At 34.1% G+C, this 17,601-nt stretch overlaps 1 protein-coding gene across 2 annotated transcripts in view; it reads right to left on the bottom strand.

Annotated features, from left to right (window-relative positions):
- The window catches only part of Rrp15 (ribosomal RNA processing 15 homolog), a 55,838-nt gene extending 38,658 nt beyond the window's left edge, over positions 1-17,180 (bottom strand). Inside the window, exons 1-3 of one of the 2 annotated variants that reach the window (XM_078022835.1) lie at positions 16,649-17,180; positions 2,643-2,905; positions 190-287 (exon numbers count right to left, since the gene is read on the bottom strand). In XM_078022835.1, the coding sequence (XP_077878961.1) occupies positions 190-287; positions 2,643-2,905; positions 16,649-16,793 (506 nt within the window). In that variant the 5' untranslated portion in view covers positions 16,794-17,180. The remainder of the gene's footprint in view (positions 1-189; positions 288-2,642; positions 2,906-16,648) is intronic. The other variant, XM_005334958.5, reaches the window with a different exon arrangement.
- Positions 17,181-17,601: the final 421 nt, after the last annotated feature.

Genomic DNA, 17,601 nt, shown 5'->3' with positions numbered 1-17,601 from the left:
TTCATACTAAATATACACTTAACACATTATATTCCTGCTTTTAAAAGATCTCCAAAATCTTTGGTTGAATTTAGTGTTTAACAGGAGACTTAGATAAATATCACTTGGCTTGAGAAGGCAGAGCTTAAGAATCAAGTCTGATCAAAATTTTAGTCTACTTATTTTTAAAGGGCAAAAACTTTGTCTTACCTCGTTGCAATTCTCTGAAGATTTCTCTCTGTTTCTTTGTCTCTGACGACATCTGGCTTTACTCTGCACATCATTTCCCACTCCCGCTTCTTATCAAGCTGTGTTATAAATATTGTTATGTGAAAGAATATTAAGCATTTTTGAAAGTGCAGCAAACTTTGATATGATACTCTGTGAAAGGACAAAGGTAATAAATCATTCTGGCTTAGGTTGTCATAGAGACTTTTAAAAAACCACAAGTTTAGGGGTTCAGCTCAAAGAAACTGTGGTTAGCACTCAGCATGTCATGTGAGAGGCATAAAGTGAGTTTCTGTCAGGTTTCCTGACAGCAGGGGTCTGGAGCACTGCCAGTATGTTCAGCCAGGCCGTACAAGGTAGTGTGTAAAAGAGCCACATGCCTGATCTGCCATCAACAGATCATCAGAGGGAAGCGAAAGGAAGACTCCATACTAACTTCAAATTTAAGCACTGTTTCTCTTTACTTTCAGAAAGTGAATTCTTTGACAGAATAAAAATGTATTTCAGCTTTTTAAAGAATATCATATTTACATAGATATTCATTTAGTGACTACTATTCTCTGTACAAAATAATTTATATTTGTTTCTCCTCTTGCAGCACATTGACTAATATTCATGCCAGACATGGCCCATCAGTTACAAACTATAGCAATTTGATTCTCTGCTATTATGCAAAAATAGAAGAGGGGTTGAGAAGTAAGAAAGTCCTACACACAACATGATCTAGTTCAAAATGGTCTTTCAGTAGTATACTGGTCTCAGGATACTAATCAAGTCTCTTTCTCAGTCCAACATTTAACCAAAGAACAAATACGCTGGTAAGAACTAATCACCTAAAATCTACCAAGCATCAAAAGCATTCATATCAGTAATAAAGTGGAAAAAATATTTCCTTTTATTTCTTCCTTTTCTCACTTTATCTCTTATTTTATAATAAAGAAAATGTCTAACAGTTAACCAAATTCCTACTCTCACTATAAAGATCCACCTTTTTCTTTTCTAAAAAAATATTCTTCTCAAAATCAGACAATACATCTAATAGTCATGAAACTCACTATCGGATAAACAAGAAAAAATATTTGTGATAATTTATATAGACTCCACTATAAAAATGCTTTTCAAAGAGCACTGTAGATGCTATGCTGTGTTTCTGGTATCAAGTGTTTGTCCATGCATTATGTGGACACAGTACCATCCCTAGCACTCAAAGCTGTGACTTAGAGTAGTCATAAATTCATTCTTCTTGGCTTCAATATTCTGTTCTCCACCTCAATAGAACTTTGAGACTAGAGATGATTAAAGATTCTGATATCATTAAAGCTTCTTCTAGATTTTGCCAGAGAATAAACAAATATTGAAATTGCTAGTTAAAAAGCTATTGAGCTATTTGTAAAATTTAGAGACAAATGTATGCTCAATTATAATGAAACTACTGAATTAATATAAGAACCCACATTGTGAGTTGTTTTAAAGAGCAATGCTTGAAAAGTTCACTTCTATATAGCCTTCACACAGAGCAACCAGCAATAAGAACAAAGAAAACATTCATCTTGAAGCAAGGTGAGGGGATGTCAAACATAAAAGGACATACACACCAATTCAAAATTTGTTTTTTGTTCATTTCTACCTAGAAAGTTCTTCTTGGAAGTCAGTACTCCTATACTTCCAAAACAATTATACAAAATTATTTTTATTTCATTAGAAAATAATACTTATTTCAGTAATCAAATATTTTATACATGGATACAAGTACCAGGGATATAAAAACTACCACTGTTTCTTTTTAATAGTATAGAACAGCAAATTTATGTCCAACTTTTGGTCTTTAATAACTTTGTATAACTTCTATCATCAGTGGTTTAGCCAAAGCATAATAAATTCAAGTTTATCTAACAGTGAAATATTCACTTTTCAGAATTCAACCAACCAAGACTGTGAAATTTTCAGATTCATATTATAAAATATTTTTAGCAAAAGACTAATATGTTTCTATTAGTTCAGAACCTAATGATATCAGCATAAGGATGGCTAAAATTTATAAAATATTTAGACCCTGGAGTCACTGCATATATAAATGCTTAATTTTAAAATGATAAATTTTCAGACTTTATATTTTTATGGCTTGGTTTAGATGATTAAAAAGTGAACATGCTCAGGGCTGGAGTTGTGGCTCAGTGGTAGAGTGAGGTCCTGGGTTCGATCCTCAGTACCACATAAAAATAAACAAAATAAAAAAGGTATTAAAAAAAAAGTGAACATGCTCAATGGAGTAATGAAACTAAGTTTCTAAAAATAACCTTGAGTATCCATACCCACATAAAAAGCAAGTTAAAAACTAGAATATTAATTGTATACACACTGCAAGGAACGATATGGTACAGATAAGAACTAGATTAGACAGTTATTTAATTTATAAGACAACTGGTAAGACATACCTGTTTTCTTTTCTCTAGTCTTTCTTGCTTTAACTTCTCTTTTTCTTTTTCCAGCTCTTTGTTTTTGATGAGAATGGTGGGTTTACTTTTAGGAGTTTTTTTGTTAAGGATTTTAGCCATGGCATCTGCCCAGCCCACATTAGTCCCAGCACTTGATTCTGCAGCATTTTCATCTTCTTTGTCACAGGGTTCAACATCATCCTCATTGTCAGCTTCTATTGCTTCATCATCAGACATATGATCCTTTTCTGATTCATAGCTTCCTAACAGTAAAAAAAAAAATATTAAATTTTAGAAACATAAGCAGAGGTTGCCAAGATCATGACCAGACTCCTTGGGCCCTTCATAAAGCTTCACCTGCCTCTACGCTTATAAGGGACTTAGTTCTGATTGCCAAAGCTGCAGTAATAGCGGGGAACAGCAGGTACTTATATCCAAATGCTATCAGTCCCAAACACCTAGCCCAGTCACAGAGAGTGAAGTCACGGTGGCTTCAAGATCCAGGATCCAGGTAGCAATAACAAATCCAACATCCAACAGCCTCTGACACTTTATTATTATCAGGCCAGAGCAGGATGTACTCAAGTACATGAACCTTAGCTATGCCTCCAAACTACTAAAAGAGAATAATAAAGATTATGTTAAAAATAAATAACACCACAAATTTAATATATTAAGAAAACTGGTACAGTATTTAAAATTCTGAATCTGTATGTAGATAAATACTAAAGTCCAGATTCATATCATTTTAAAGAATTTGGATATAACATTATAAAACTTGTTTTTAACACTTTTGAAAAAAATTGTCTAATGATGTGACCAAGATACCAAAGATCCAATTGCATTAGTAACTGAATAAAAATATCAAGTTCTGAATTAAAAATACAAAGTTGTAAGTGTACTATTAATTTCATCATGCCAAACCTATCTAATCAAGTATATAAACGTTACCAGCATATTAGTTCATCATGTAAGATTCAAATGGCTAGGGTTAGGGGACTGGCAGAAGCAACAACAGTCGGTGGCTCTGCTAGAAAAATCAACTTGCTCAGCAACTCTGCATATTTTAAACTTAGCAGCCTTTCTCCACTTCTAAGATGAAATGTACTTTAACAAAGGCAGCACAAGCAGTCAGCACAGTGTGAGTACAATTATATTCTCCAGGGCCCTCTGGAGAGCTTTTGTTTTATTCTTTAGAAACCCATGGAATATAGGAAAGACTACAAAACAGAAAATCAACCAACAATTTAGTAACTTGGAATTCTTCTTAATAAGCAAAAGAAGAGCTAATAAAGGCAGCTGAAAAATTAACAAACAAGAAAACTTCGTGATTTACAAATAGTTGTCACTAGTAGTTATGTCTGGGTAACAAATGTGCTTTTTATGGTTGACTCCAGACTAGTTGAATCTCAGAGATTATTTCAAAAAATGCCATTACCTAAAACTTTTTTCCTATCAAAACATCTCTACTAAATAACAATATTAGGAATTAACAATACTGGTAATCTTATTGTAAACAGTAACTTCTATACATTAAAATAAAAATTAAGATAAAACTGAAAGGAAAAGGCGTAGGAATAACAAGTTTCATGCTGCTCCCTATTTAATCAAATTCTGATGTCCTCCTATCCAACTCAGAAACTTCATTCAAATATACAGGACTAAAAAGCAAACTATAGCTCTGACACACCAGTGAGACTGCTCTGGGCCCCTTTATCTCTACCAAAGCTAAGCATGGTAACCACAACCTCTGCTTCTACCTTCTGAAACATCTACTGGCTTATTATACTGGTACTTAAAAACTACCTGTTCTTCAATCTCAAGCTTTAGTTTCTTCTCTATGCAACAAAACGTGCATATTCTACCTTTAAATATATTCACCATTTTAATATCAGCTTATTGCATAATCAAAGAGGTAGACTATTAATTTCAGAGTGTCACCCTCTTATCTATTTACTTTAAGATGTGAATCAGCGACAACTCTTCTTTAGAACTGTAATTATAATATTTCAATTTGGGTATGACTTTTGTATAACACAAACTCTGCATTCCTAATTCAAAAATCCATATACAAAATATTTTGGAATTTTTTTGTGCACATGTTCTCAAAAGGTTTTAGATTTTGAAGTATTTAAAATTTTGTATTTTTGGATTAGGGTTGCTCAACCAGTAAAGACTATGCAAATATTCCAAACTCTATAAAACTCTGACATACTTCTGGTCTCAAGCCTTACAGACAAGATATTCATACCTTTACTTTTTAAGTGCTGAGAATTCACAAAATGGATATAAAATTGAGTATTAACACATTTCAAATTAAAATTGGCCATATAAGAAAATAGCAAATAAAAACACATCCAAAATGAACTTCAAGAATGAGTAAAAATGAATTTTAAAAAAATTAACTGAATATAACATAAAATTAAGAGTTAAACAAAAAAAACAATATTTTACATTGTTTAAATACATGATCTTAAAACATAAAGGGTTTATGGTATGGAAAAATATTGAAAGAAATGTTAAAAGCAAGAAACATTTTATAATTTTATTACTATGATGGAGCTGTGCATTTCTTAATGAAGAGAAATTATATTTTTAAAACAGAAACTTGTTTATTTAATTTGAAGTTTTTCTATACATTACAGTTACGTCAATTTAAGAAATTTAGACAGTGAGTCTAAGTTTGACATCCAAATATATGTAATATTAGAATATGTATATTCTAACATTACAATATAAGAATATACATATTCTAACATTACAATATTAGAATATACATATATTCTAATATTACAATATTAGAATATACATATATTCTAATATTACAATATTAGAATATATGTATATTCTAATTATATATATTATAAATGAATGTTTGGAAACATTCATTTATAATATATAAATGAATGTTTCCAAACAGAAGCTGGTAGCATTTTATCCAATCCAATTAAAATATACTCATATATTATATGCCAGACTGTAGGGCCACACAATTTTTCCCCAGGAAACATCTCCTAGGACCAGAACATTGTGAAACACAGTTCAGAGAAAATAGCTAGTTGAAAAATAAATGTTAATATTACATATACTTTAGTCCTCAGTTAGCAGCACCAAACTCAAATAACAAAATAATTCTTTGAAAAAAATGCTTTCTCTAGTAAGCATGTATCTAACTGTAAAGAGACACAAATATTTAAAAGTTTATGTCAATGAAAACTATCTGAATGATCAAAAGCAGAAAGATCTTTTCCAACTCCTGATAAAACATCAACTACAACAGTGACATCTAGTGTTTCATCCTGATGTACTTACATACAAACTGCAGCAAACTTCACACTTTTTAATGGCACTAAAACGTAGCCCAAATGCTTTGATTATGTAAGCCACTCCAATTCACCACTCTGAAACCCTGTCTTAATTGTCTGATGTACTTCTTACCCAGCTAAACCACATATGCATATTATACTCACAATAAATCCATGAAAAGTTTTATGACACCATATTACATAAGCTATACTCACCCTACGAATTAAAAATTATTTTTTAAAAATTTGCAAAAGTCGGGGTTGGGGATACAGCTCAGTTGGTAGAGTGCTTGCCACGCATGACAAGGCCTGGGTTCAATCCCAGCACCACAAAAAAAAAAAAGAAGAAGAAGAAGAGGAAAAGAAGAATTTGTAAAAGTCATGGTTTTTATTTTATCTATTTATTTATTTTTAAAGCTCTAGCTCAGAGGCCTTTAGTATGACATTTACTGTCACTAGAAACGATTACGTATAAATAAATGAAAAAAGCCAAATTTGGTCTCCCAGTATACTATAAACAGGATTTACTTCTAGGATACCAAAAATTACCATTATGTGAATCAGAAAGTAAAACTGGTTCTTAAAACTTTACTGTATTCTACTAAAATGAAATTCTTCTAATTTTCCACTAACCAATTTTTAACAGCAAAAGTTTATCCAGGCATCTTAGGGGCACAGATAGAAATCACCAAACAAGTGAAAAATCCTTTGAACTCCTTTTGTCTGTTTTCCTAAACATTATTTCTGCATTCTATTTTAAAAGTCTAGAAATTAAGTAAGGGCTAGAGAGGATGTGTATTGGAAGTAATGACAAAAATTTCTGATCATGGCAATATTCTATCTACACCAGAGCTACCCTGGAGCCACCAACCACAAGAGGCTACTGAATACTTCAAACATGTCTAGAATGACAGAGGAGCTGAATTGTCTATTTTGAGTAATTTGAATTAATTTACATTTAAGTAGCCACATATGGCTGGCTAGTGGCTAACATACTGGATAGAGAGCAGGGTTATATCTCTGAGGTACTGAGTTAGACATAAGGTATTTTTCGTCTCCTGTTGCCTTTCCTCTCAAACCTCCAGTCCCTTTCAAACTTGCCATCTGTCCCTAATTCCCAGATATGGTTAGCTGCTAGCAGAAAAGTCAGCCATTTTCCTTAGCCTTTAAAAAGGGGAAAAGTTTTAAGAGGATTCATAGTCTCCTCAACATTTATTGAGCAGCCATGAAAGATGGGCAAGGAAGGAAAAGTAAATGATAAATCTAAATCTAGGAGAAGGGGTTATAGCTCAGTGGCAGAGTGCTTACCACACCTGTGTGAGGCACTGCATCCAATCCTCAGTAGCATATATAAATAAAAATTTAAAAATAAAATAAAATAAAGATTTAAAACAATTTTTTAAAAAATCTGAATCTAGGTTTCTCTCCCTGGGAAATCTGTGTGTTTTTTGTTTTTGTTTGTTTGTTTTTAAGAAGACAGAGGAAAAAAAAAAGGATGAAGAAAGGGTGAGAGGTTTGGAAAGATGGCTTAGGGAGTCTGACAAAGATGATCAAGTTGTTTCTTAAAAGGCAAAACAAGAAATTTGGATGACAACAGAAGGGAGGAGTGAAAGAATTAAGGTTCTATAATCCAGGTTGACTAATCAAGGGAGGAGGCAAGGTCACTGAGCTTAGAACCAATGCTTTATATGAAAATAAAAATTATCATAGAAATCATATTACTTTTGGCATTCCAGGCAGGAGAGATCAGCATGTCCGAAAGCATAGGAATATTATGGAAGATGAAATAAAATGATAAATATATCAGACTTTGTATTTTCCAGAAATATAATACATATTAATCCCAAAATTAAAACCTAGTAGTATAAAAGCTTCATGCTTCAGATATGTGCTTCCAATAAAAGGCCAAACTGCTAGTGGCTTTTTTCCCCAACACTTCCTTTGGTCCTTACTTTTAAAGTTTCTCCTTTAGGTTATAAAATTATTCTTTTTTTAAAAGATTTATTTTAAGATGGACACAATTATGTTTATTTATTTTATTTATTTTTATGTGGTGTTGAGGATCAAACCCAGAGCCTCACATGTTGGAGGCAAGTGCTCTACCACTGAGTTATAACCCCAGACCAAGAAAGTTATTCTTTAAAATGCAAATACCACCTGGGAGTATTAAGCCTACTGAATAAATTTAACTTACTTCATGTCTTTGGAATTTACCCTAAATCAACTAAGTTCCTCATAAAAATTTGACTGAGATGAGCCCTTTCGTAGTTAAGGACACAGAAGTCAGGCTGATGGGTTCAGTCTCAACTCCAGACACAAACGTGACTTTTTTCACATTAAGTTCTCTGCCTTAGTATTACATCTGTTAAAAAAAAGAAAAGAAAGAATAAAACAGGACCTACTTTACTATTTTGAGTATGTGTGTGTGTCTGATAATTAAATGAGCTAATAAATATGAAGTTCTTAAAAAAAAGTCTAGTTCTCTGTAAACAACATTTATGTATGGATTACACATCATACACAAACACACATAAATACACATTGAAATTTTTTATAAGGCTATGTAGGAAAAATGAAAGAATACCTCTAATGTCTGAGATCTTTACAATATATGTAAATTACTGAATAAGAAGCTTTCCATGACTAAACAGTTATGGCGTTAAGGGTTAAACTCCTATCACTGAATTAGACAGGTGTAGCATTATGTCCTGATGCCATTATTTTCTGACAGAATAACCTTGAAAACATTAAGTAAATCCTGGTGCCTTCGTTTCTTTATTACTAAAATGGAAATAAAAATCACATCCACCTTACTGGTTGTTGCAATGATAAATGAGATACATGTACAAAGTGCTTAGCCCAGACCTGGTAACTAAATAAATGGTAACTAAATTTATGCCTGCTAAATAAATGACAATAAATTACCAGAGGACAAGATAATGATAACCCAGGGGAGAGAACAATGAAGGAATAGAAAAGGCTTAAAAAAGAACGCTGAAAATTAATTAGAATGGCATTATTCTGCTTAAGGTTTTGGTTATAGTCTCTATGTGCCAGGTAATCCCACATGCTAGCTACCTTTTACTTTGTTTCACAAGTGGCCAACATCTCTGTCACACAACTTTTTAAAGTACTGTAAAATACTGATACAAATACAAACTAGCTAACACGTTTAGGGCTAACTACTATCTAAAACATTTTTATGCATTTCACAACACTTCTATATAAGTTGATTTTATTATTCTATTTATGTAGATGAATAGTTTAAAAAACATGCCCTAAGTCACAAAGCTAACAGGGTAGAGTATTAGGGTATTAGATTTCTGAAACACTAAAAGGCTTAGAATGAAAGAGTCAATTCAGAATAAAATGTACTGAACAAATGCAGCAAATAGCATTTTTTAAACATCATTTAATAAAGCTTGAATTAGAAAGAAATTTCTAACAGCCTCAGTTAATCATAAGAGTCCATTCCATTCCCTATTCTGATATTTTACATAAATATAAACATACCCCTAGTTATTAAAAGCTGTGTAAAACTACTACTCCCTATTCTATTGTAAATCATTCCTTCTGCCCATGCCACAGGGTCTTTCCTGCCAATTATTATTCAACTTAGAATATTAAAAACTGATGTATTAAAAATTTTTAAAAAACAATTACCTTTGGGAAAAAAAGGCAACCCAAGTTTCCATAAAAATAACCAAAAATAAAGTGCTACCATGGAATAGCACTGTCAGATGAAATTACATGAACTATTTGGAGAAGCCAAAGCAGATAGAGCCTGGAAATTGTCTGTTTCCTGAGTGTGTCCTATAAATTGCTAAACCACTCAAGTAGGGTTATGTATGATATACTTCATTTCTTAGGCATGTTTCTTTGCTATTTTAGGTAACTTAAAAGATGAAGGAGGTTATAAGCTACGGTTTGATGAAAAGCACATTTATCTGCTAGGTTATTATATCTTATATATAGTTTGTAGTTCATAAAAAATGAAGGCATATCTCTTACAACATTCTAAACTAGACTGTTATCAAGTCCTGTGTTAGAAGTAAATAGCCACTCTTCACATGTGTGACTATAACAATTCAGGTTTTTTGGCCAGAAAACCTAAAATTACCATCTGCCCCACTTTTCTACTGTCAGGCCAGGTCAATCAGATCCTGGCACTGGATAGCAACCAACACTCTCTTTATCTTGGTTGATTTACTGAATACAGAAGCTTTCCCAGCATTATCAGAAGCTTAAGAAATCTAGTTAGGACTGAATCAAAACCTACAATCTATCAATTCAATAAATATTCAAGGATAACTCAAGAAGTAGAGACTACCTTCCTCCCCTTTGTAATACTTCATGTCATCATTGTTATTTACACAGTTCAGGGATAACTCAAATAGGGGTATCATCCTCCCCTCTATGCTGCCTGACACATTTTACTTAAGATGCTGACTATAGTTGCACACATGTCTGCTTCATGACTGCCTGCAATTTTACCATTCAAATCTCAAGGCAAAGTATTATACCAAATTTCAACCTATATCATTTTGCTATCTCAAATTTATATTATATACAACTTCAGTTAATTTTAACCTCAGTGATAAAATGGTTTTTAAGAGGAGTGTAAAAAAAATGGCATTGATAAGCTTTTGATTTTGCACATGATTAAATGTATAGTACTCAAAGTACTATACCATGCATGAGGCTTTCTGTCAAACTGAGATAAAACTTCCAACAAAATTGACAAGGTTCCTGTCCTCACAGAGTTTCGGAATTTTCTACAACACATAATATTTTTAAAAGTTTTACACTCACGTAAGCACATTTTTCTACCTTTCTTATGTAACATGTGAAAAGAAATTAAAACAAAAAATAAAAAAATAATAATGTATCCTGTTAAATATAGGCAGCACATTGCTACAGAAGTTACTTCAAATATAAATATAATGCACATCCCTATGATTTTATGCACCAGTTAAAATTCAAACTGATTCAGTTTCCTAATAAAACTATTCCTAATAATATGCCTATAATTTGTATACTGATTCCTTGTGAATCTGAGGTCTGAGACTTTATAGTTTTTCAGTACCACCATCTGAAAACTTTTGATAACTTAGTTCTACCAAAGTATACAACTGTCTGAACTAGACAAATCATTTCCAAGGTGCACCTTTCCAGAGACATGATTTTACAAAAAGGAATTTCTTACATTACACAGCAAACTGAGTTAAACCAAAGAAGAATGTACACAATTAACCAATAGTCCTACATCCCTAAATTTATTAAAGGGCTCTTTATTATTATTTATCTCTATCAAAAAGAAAGTCTAAATTCTGAAAGGGAAACTAGATGGAAAGAAATATATTGAAACGTAAAGAATTCAGAAAAGACTAAGAGAAAGTGAAGTTTTAAAAAGTATGCTAGCCGCACAGCGTACTAGGAAGGGAAAAGGTCATGCTGGGCAAGAAACTAGGAGCTCAGAATGCAGTAAAACTAGGAAATGGTAAGATGGAAGCTCTGAGAAGCAAGCATTGATCACACCACATAGGCTGGTTATGCAAACTACTGGCAGTTCATAAGGAGACACAGCCAATTGTCATACATGCACTTTCTATTTGCAAATTCACCCACTTGATAAAATTTATTTGTAAACTCAAAATCAACACTCATGGAACTTTCACAGTCATCCACAAACATGCTCAGAGTGGTAAGAATTTTCAGTCTGCCTATATTCACACACTCAGCCAAGGCAACATTCTATCTTCTTATTTCAGCTTTCATACAGTGAAAAGATGTCCTTTCCAGACTATTTGGTGTTATGTTTTTCACATTTCTGTGCATTTTTCTTAGTGACCTCACTACTTTAAATGCCCCCAATTATGCTTTCTGGCTTTCATAAGCCCAAGAAGACTATGGTATACCTTACAGAAAAAAAATACACATGCTAAATAAGTTTTATTCAGGCAGAACTTATCTTTTATTACTTTTTATTTCTCCTAAAAGCAATCTTCAGTATTCACTAATTTAGTGTGTGCTATGAGTTGATAGACCATTATCAAATAGTGAAAAGTGACTATGAATTCACAAACTGAGAGTAAGTATTTAGGAACACTGGGCAATTTGACATTTCCACAATATCCAAATATGTGCTCATTTTTCTTGGTCATTTTATTTATTTTTAAAGATATCTATCCATGTCAGACTGGAAATTTTTAAAAAATAATAAAATAAAAATGGTCCTTCATCATTGGTAATTTAAGAAACAACGACCAGAGGACACGACTGCAGAAAGTGCAGCTATCAACAGGGCACTCAGATATTAACTGTTAGTACTAACCTAAACAAAAGAGATATAGGCAAGAATTAAGTTGGTGACAAGAAATATTTGAATTAAATCAAACAAATGTGGAAACAAAGGAAAGAGTAAAGGATGATACTTGTTTCTACCTTGGGCAGGGAGTAGATAGTGATGTCATTCTCAAAAATATAATCAGCCTTGGGAAGGGAAATCATGAATTCAGTTCTGCAAATATGTATGGAACAACTAAGCAGAGGCAATTAATAGTTGTCAAAATAATCATCATTAATCTGGAATATTACCCCAAAGTAAGATCAAATGATTAAATTATGGAGCAAGAGAGAAATGACAGATAACATCTTGCAGCCATAAATATCTTCTATAAAACAGAAATGCATTCACTGCCTCTTAGGGTTACTAAAGAAAATTCAAACCACTATTCTGGAGAAACTTCCAGTTTATAAACACCACTGTTATTACAGGCTGGAAAGCATATCTGGCAATAAAGAGATGAAACTAAACAGTCTTGTTGAATCAGAAAGGAAATTCATTAATACTACTATTTATGATTAAGTACCATGGGCCCAATATTGAATTATTACATAGATGAACTCAATTTACTTCACAACAATCCTTAAGACAGACATCATAATCCCCCTCATTTACAGATTTTAAAAAACTGAAGCAGATACAGGTTGAGTATTCATTATCCAAAACGGTGGGGATCAGAAGTGCTTCAAACTTTTGAATTTTGGAATATTTACATACGTATAATAACATATCTTGGGAATGGGACCCAAATCTAAACAAGAAATTCATTTATGTTCCATATACACCTTAAATACATAACCTGAGTATAACTGTATATACTATTTTTAGTCACAGGAGATCGGCTGTGGAATTGTCCACTTGTGGTATCACATCAACAATCAAAAAATTTCAGATTTTGGAGCATTTCACATTTCACATTTCAGAGTCTCCAAATAGGGATGCTTAACCTACAATAGGAATTAGTACAAACACAGGTGCCTCTTATACAACTTAGCAAACTTGGGAATTTGTTTCTAGAAACAATATATGGGTTTCAGGGGAGGAAGAGAATGATAGATAATAGAAGAGTGGACTGAGGGAAACAATGGCTATAAACTTTACAAAGAATGCTATAGAAATCTGACCTCAAAAAATACCCTTAGTGATGGAACATCCTTGAGTGGGGGAAAAAGCTTGTCCCAGTATCAAGGACTCCTTGCTCCCAGTCATTTCTTTCTTCAGACATTATGACCCTATCCCTTTCACTTTCCAAATAGCTTTTTTTGATCATTTTTATATTCCTGATTCTTCAACCACACCAGCGTAGTGGCCCAGAGTGCAGAATCTAGAGACCAACTTCAATAACAGTTTTGCCATTTATCAACTTGCTTGTCAATTTATATATTCAATGAGCAAAATACAACCCTCTCTGTGCATTGGTTTCTTATATTACAAAATGAGGACATTAGTTATCTACCTTATAGGGTTATTGTTGGTATTAACTGAAGTGACATATAAGTCAGAACAGTATCTAACAAAGGAAAACTCAAAAAAAAATATTATTATCTAATTCTCTAATAGTACAGTATACTCAAAATTAACGGTGCTTTGAGTTTATGTTTAAGTTGGTAGTTGGAAAATTGAAAAAAATGAAAAATTGAAAAAAATGAAAATTGAAAAAAATGAAAATTGAAAAAATGAAAGAAACATTTCAAGTAGGGCCTTTTCTATCTTCACTATCCTGTCCCAGTAAAGGCCCCAACAGGGAGTTATGTAATTGCCTGATTGTTCAGGCACTCTACAGCAGTCACCATACAGACACTCTACACTCTACAGCAGTCACCATACAGACAGCAGTAATATTTATAAATGTCTGTCACTCTCTTAACTTAAAAGTTCTCAAAAGCTCCCTGTCACTTAAAAATATAATCTCCATATATCACACAAGGTCCTTTACAATCTTACTTTAATCTCTGTTCCAGTTTCACCTCTAGTTACTTTTCCAAACAGCTGAAGCCACAACAAATAAATAATTCACTTTGTTCAACACAAGACAATAAATTTTAAGAGACTGCACACCAGCCAGCTATGATGGCATATGCCTGTGATCCCACCAACTCAGGAGACTGAGGCAGAAAGATTACAAATTTGAAGCCAGCCTGGGCAATTTATCAAGACTCAAAATAAAAAATGAAAAGGGCTGGAGATGTAGTTTAGTGGTAAAGCGCCCTAGTTTTGATCTCCAGTACCAGAAAGGAAAAAAACAAAAACAAACAAGGATGAATGACAATGACAATGCATGGGCTTCTCCTAATGTCTGAGAAAATTTTTCTTTTATAATTGTCCAAGCCTAGAAAATAATTTATCTTCAGAAAACCTAGATGAAATGTCACTTTTGCATTTTATTCAACACAAAAATTTACTAATAACCAAAATATTTAAGAAAGACCCCTTGAAAATAAAGATAAACAAAACATACATCATCATTTGGAAAATGTGCATCTACAAGGACAGATACATGTTAAAAGATAATAAACATACTATGAATAAAAGGTATAATAAAAAAACTTGATGCCTAGATTGGGTTCTACAGAATATGGACTTCTCTGTTTCCATCCTTAACATTTTTTAATTGGATCATGGTTTGGATAACTTCATTCTAATAATTCTTATTATTAAATTAAATAATACTATATCGTAACAAATTAATAACACATTGTATTACAATGTGTTTAATAGCTGTCTTCCCTGAAATTGCAATTCTAAGACACAATTTATTCAACCTTTGTATCCTCAACACCTAGAGGAGTACATAACAGACCACAATTGCTCATTGAACTGAACTGGATAATTAGGTTTCCATACTAGCAGGACACCTTCTTTAACTCATGATGTACAAAATAACAGCAAGAGAACCTTAGAACCGAATTAGTATTATAATAATGTACTGAGAATAACAGTTCCCACTTGGAATTATCTATTACTTGTATACAATAGTCCAATTTCCACCCAAATTTAAAAAACAGTACTTAACGTTTTGTTCCAAACGTAATAGTATTTGTTTCCTGGACAATATTTGAACCAGTCTTTGAGTTCAAATAGTATCAAATTGTTCTCCTTAACTCCCTTGACAGGGTATAAAGACTCTTAATTACCTAGTGACTGCAATAGCATGACAGTTTCTTCTTGGTCCTGATGTCCAGATTCATTCATTTTCTTAAATACTTATGATAGACACACTATGCAAAAGGCACTGTTCTAGGCGATGGGAACAGATCAGTCTATAATTTTATGGAATTCACATTCCAGTTTGGAGAGATACACCACAAATATGTCTGATGGTTTTAAAATTGCTGAGGGGAAAAGAAGGGGGGGATAGGGTAGTAAATAAAAAAGCAAAGGTAAGGAAACAAAAGAATGGAGATGATGCATTAGAAACAAGGTTAGGGTCAAGAGTCTTTTATAAAGCAATGAATCAGAGATTAAACAAATGAGTTGAGAGACACACAAGTATCTGTAGAGTATTTAGGCAGTAAAACCACCAAGTGCAGAAAGCCTGATGCGGGAGCACATCTGATGTGATAAACAAACCAAGAATACCAGTTTGTCTAGGTAAATAGTTAGTGAGTAGCAGAGTGACAGAAAGAACCTCAGCCAGATGATACAGTAAAAAGATTCTGGATGTTACTCTGAGATGGGAGGCAACTAGGTCATCTTAAGCAAATAAATGACATTATTAGACATACATTATTTAAAATAGCTGTTAGTTTTGTTTGTATCCTCTAGTACAAACAAGCATTAACTGTTCAGCATAAGTCAGGACAGTGTGCAATTCCCTGTAACCTACAAGGACACATCATGGTTGAAGGTCAAAATAAATCCTACCTTCTTTTCATGATCAAGCGTCTCTGAGACATTGCTATCAAATGCTACTTTTATTTAACCCACGTGTACCACAAACTCTTCTTTCATTCTCTATTTGAGTCCTTAACTCCGAAACAGCAGCATTCACCTAATGCACAATAGTCAAGAATACATCCTTCTTCCTCTTCTTTCTGGCTTCTTGCTTCTCGCTCTCTGAAATTTATTCCACTCAGGTAATTTCAAATATCTCCCTTCTTTCACCCTTTGTTAAATTTCTCAGTAACTGCAGCAGTTTCACCACCTTTAATATAAGTGATACTAAAAAAAAATTAGTAAACAATACTCAAAATTACAGATTAGAGCAAGCCTTCTCACTGCGCCAAACTCTTCCAACCCATGTCACGCCGTGATGAAACCCTGGCGGCTTCCAGCAAGCACACTGACATCGGGCTTCCCGGGAACTGAGCCTAGTGTTTCCTGTCAGACGCCGAAGCTCCGCCTTAATACATTACCTTCACTGTCGGAAGCGTCTTTGCCCTCATCTTCCAGCTTCGCTGTCACAGCCCTGGCTACCATTTTCATCTTCTTTTTTTTCTTTAAGGAATTTTTCAGCTTTTTCCCCGCACTCACACGTGAGTTTTGCACGGCCGCGGCCATTTTCCCTCACCGGAAGCGTGACTTAAGAGTTGCGTCGGGTGGCAATGAAGGGAACTTACGCGCCTAGTTCCGGTAACACAAGGTTCCGGAAGCGGTGGTTCTGCACAAAATTCCAGGGTTGGGTCTCATAATATAGGTAGAGAGACGTCTGAATTTCCAGAACTTAAAATGAAGTCGGTTCCTAAACAAAAATCAATGGATGTACGGTCTCGGCTGACTCTCTGGCAGTTTGCCCTGGACTGGTCCACTGCCCTGCCCGGCCCGGCGGCAGCTCCACCCCGTCCCCTTTCATTTCCATTCCCCTGGCCGCTTCCTTCATCTGCTGCCTCGTTTAATGTAAATTTGGGGTGCTGCACAGCGGTCCCCGTGTGTCCACTGAACGTCCCTTTCGCGGGTCGGTAATCAGATGTAATATTCCCCACCCCCACCCCAGCCACCAGATTCTCAGCACGACAAGCGAGAAACTTTATCAGATAGTCTTCAGGTTAACCTTTCAAGTGGCTTCCAACTGCAAACTGAATAGAACCTCATTTCCGCGGGCTACCAGGTGTTAGGGGACTCAGCTGCACCCGTCTCCCACCAACCTGAAGGGCTTGCTGCGCGCGCATCTCAGCACCCCCCCCCCCGCCATCCTCTCAGGCTAGTTTTCTCGCCTTCTGCCTCCCGCGCTCTCAGCCCCACCTGCCTTCTATGCAGCACCTCACAACTGCACCTATTTTTCCCTTGAAGATAGGAACCATCCCATTCAATGTTGTAATCCCAAGGCTAGCAATGGGGACTTGCCCTGTAGTAGTAGCTCAAAATATAT

Source organism: Ictidomys tridecemlineatus, chromosome 10 (assembly GCF_052094955.1).
Source record: "Ictidomys tridecemlineatus isolate mIctTri1 chromosome 10, mIctTri1.hap1, whole genome shotgun sequence".
Classification (NCBI taxonomy): domain Eukaryota; kingdom Metazoa; phylum Chordata; class Mammalia; order Rodentia; family Sciuridae; genus Ictidomys; species Ictidomys tridecemlineatus.
The sequence above is the reverse complement of the archived record's forward strand: the minus strand, read 5'-3'. Positions and strand labels throughout refer to the sequence as shown.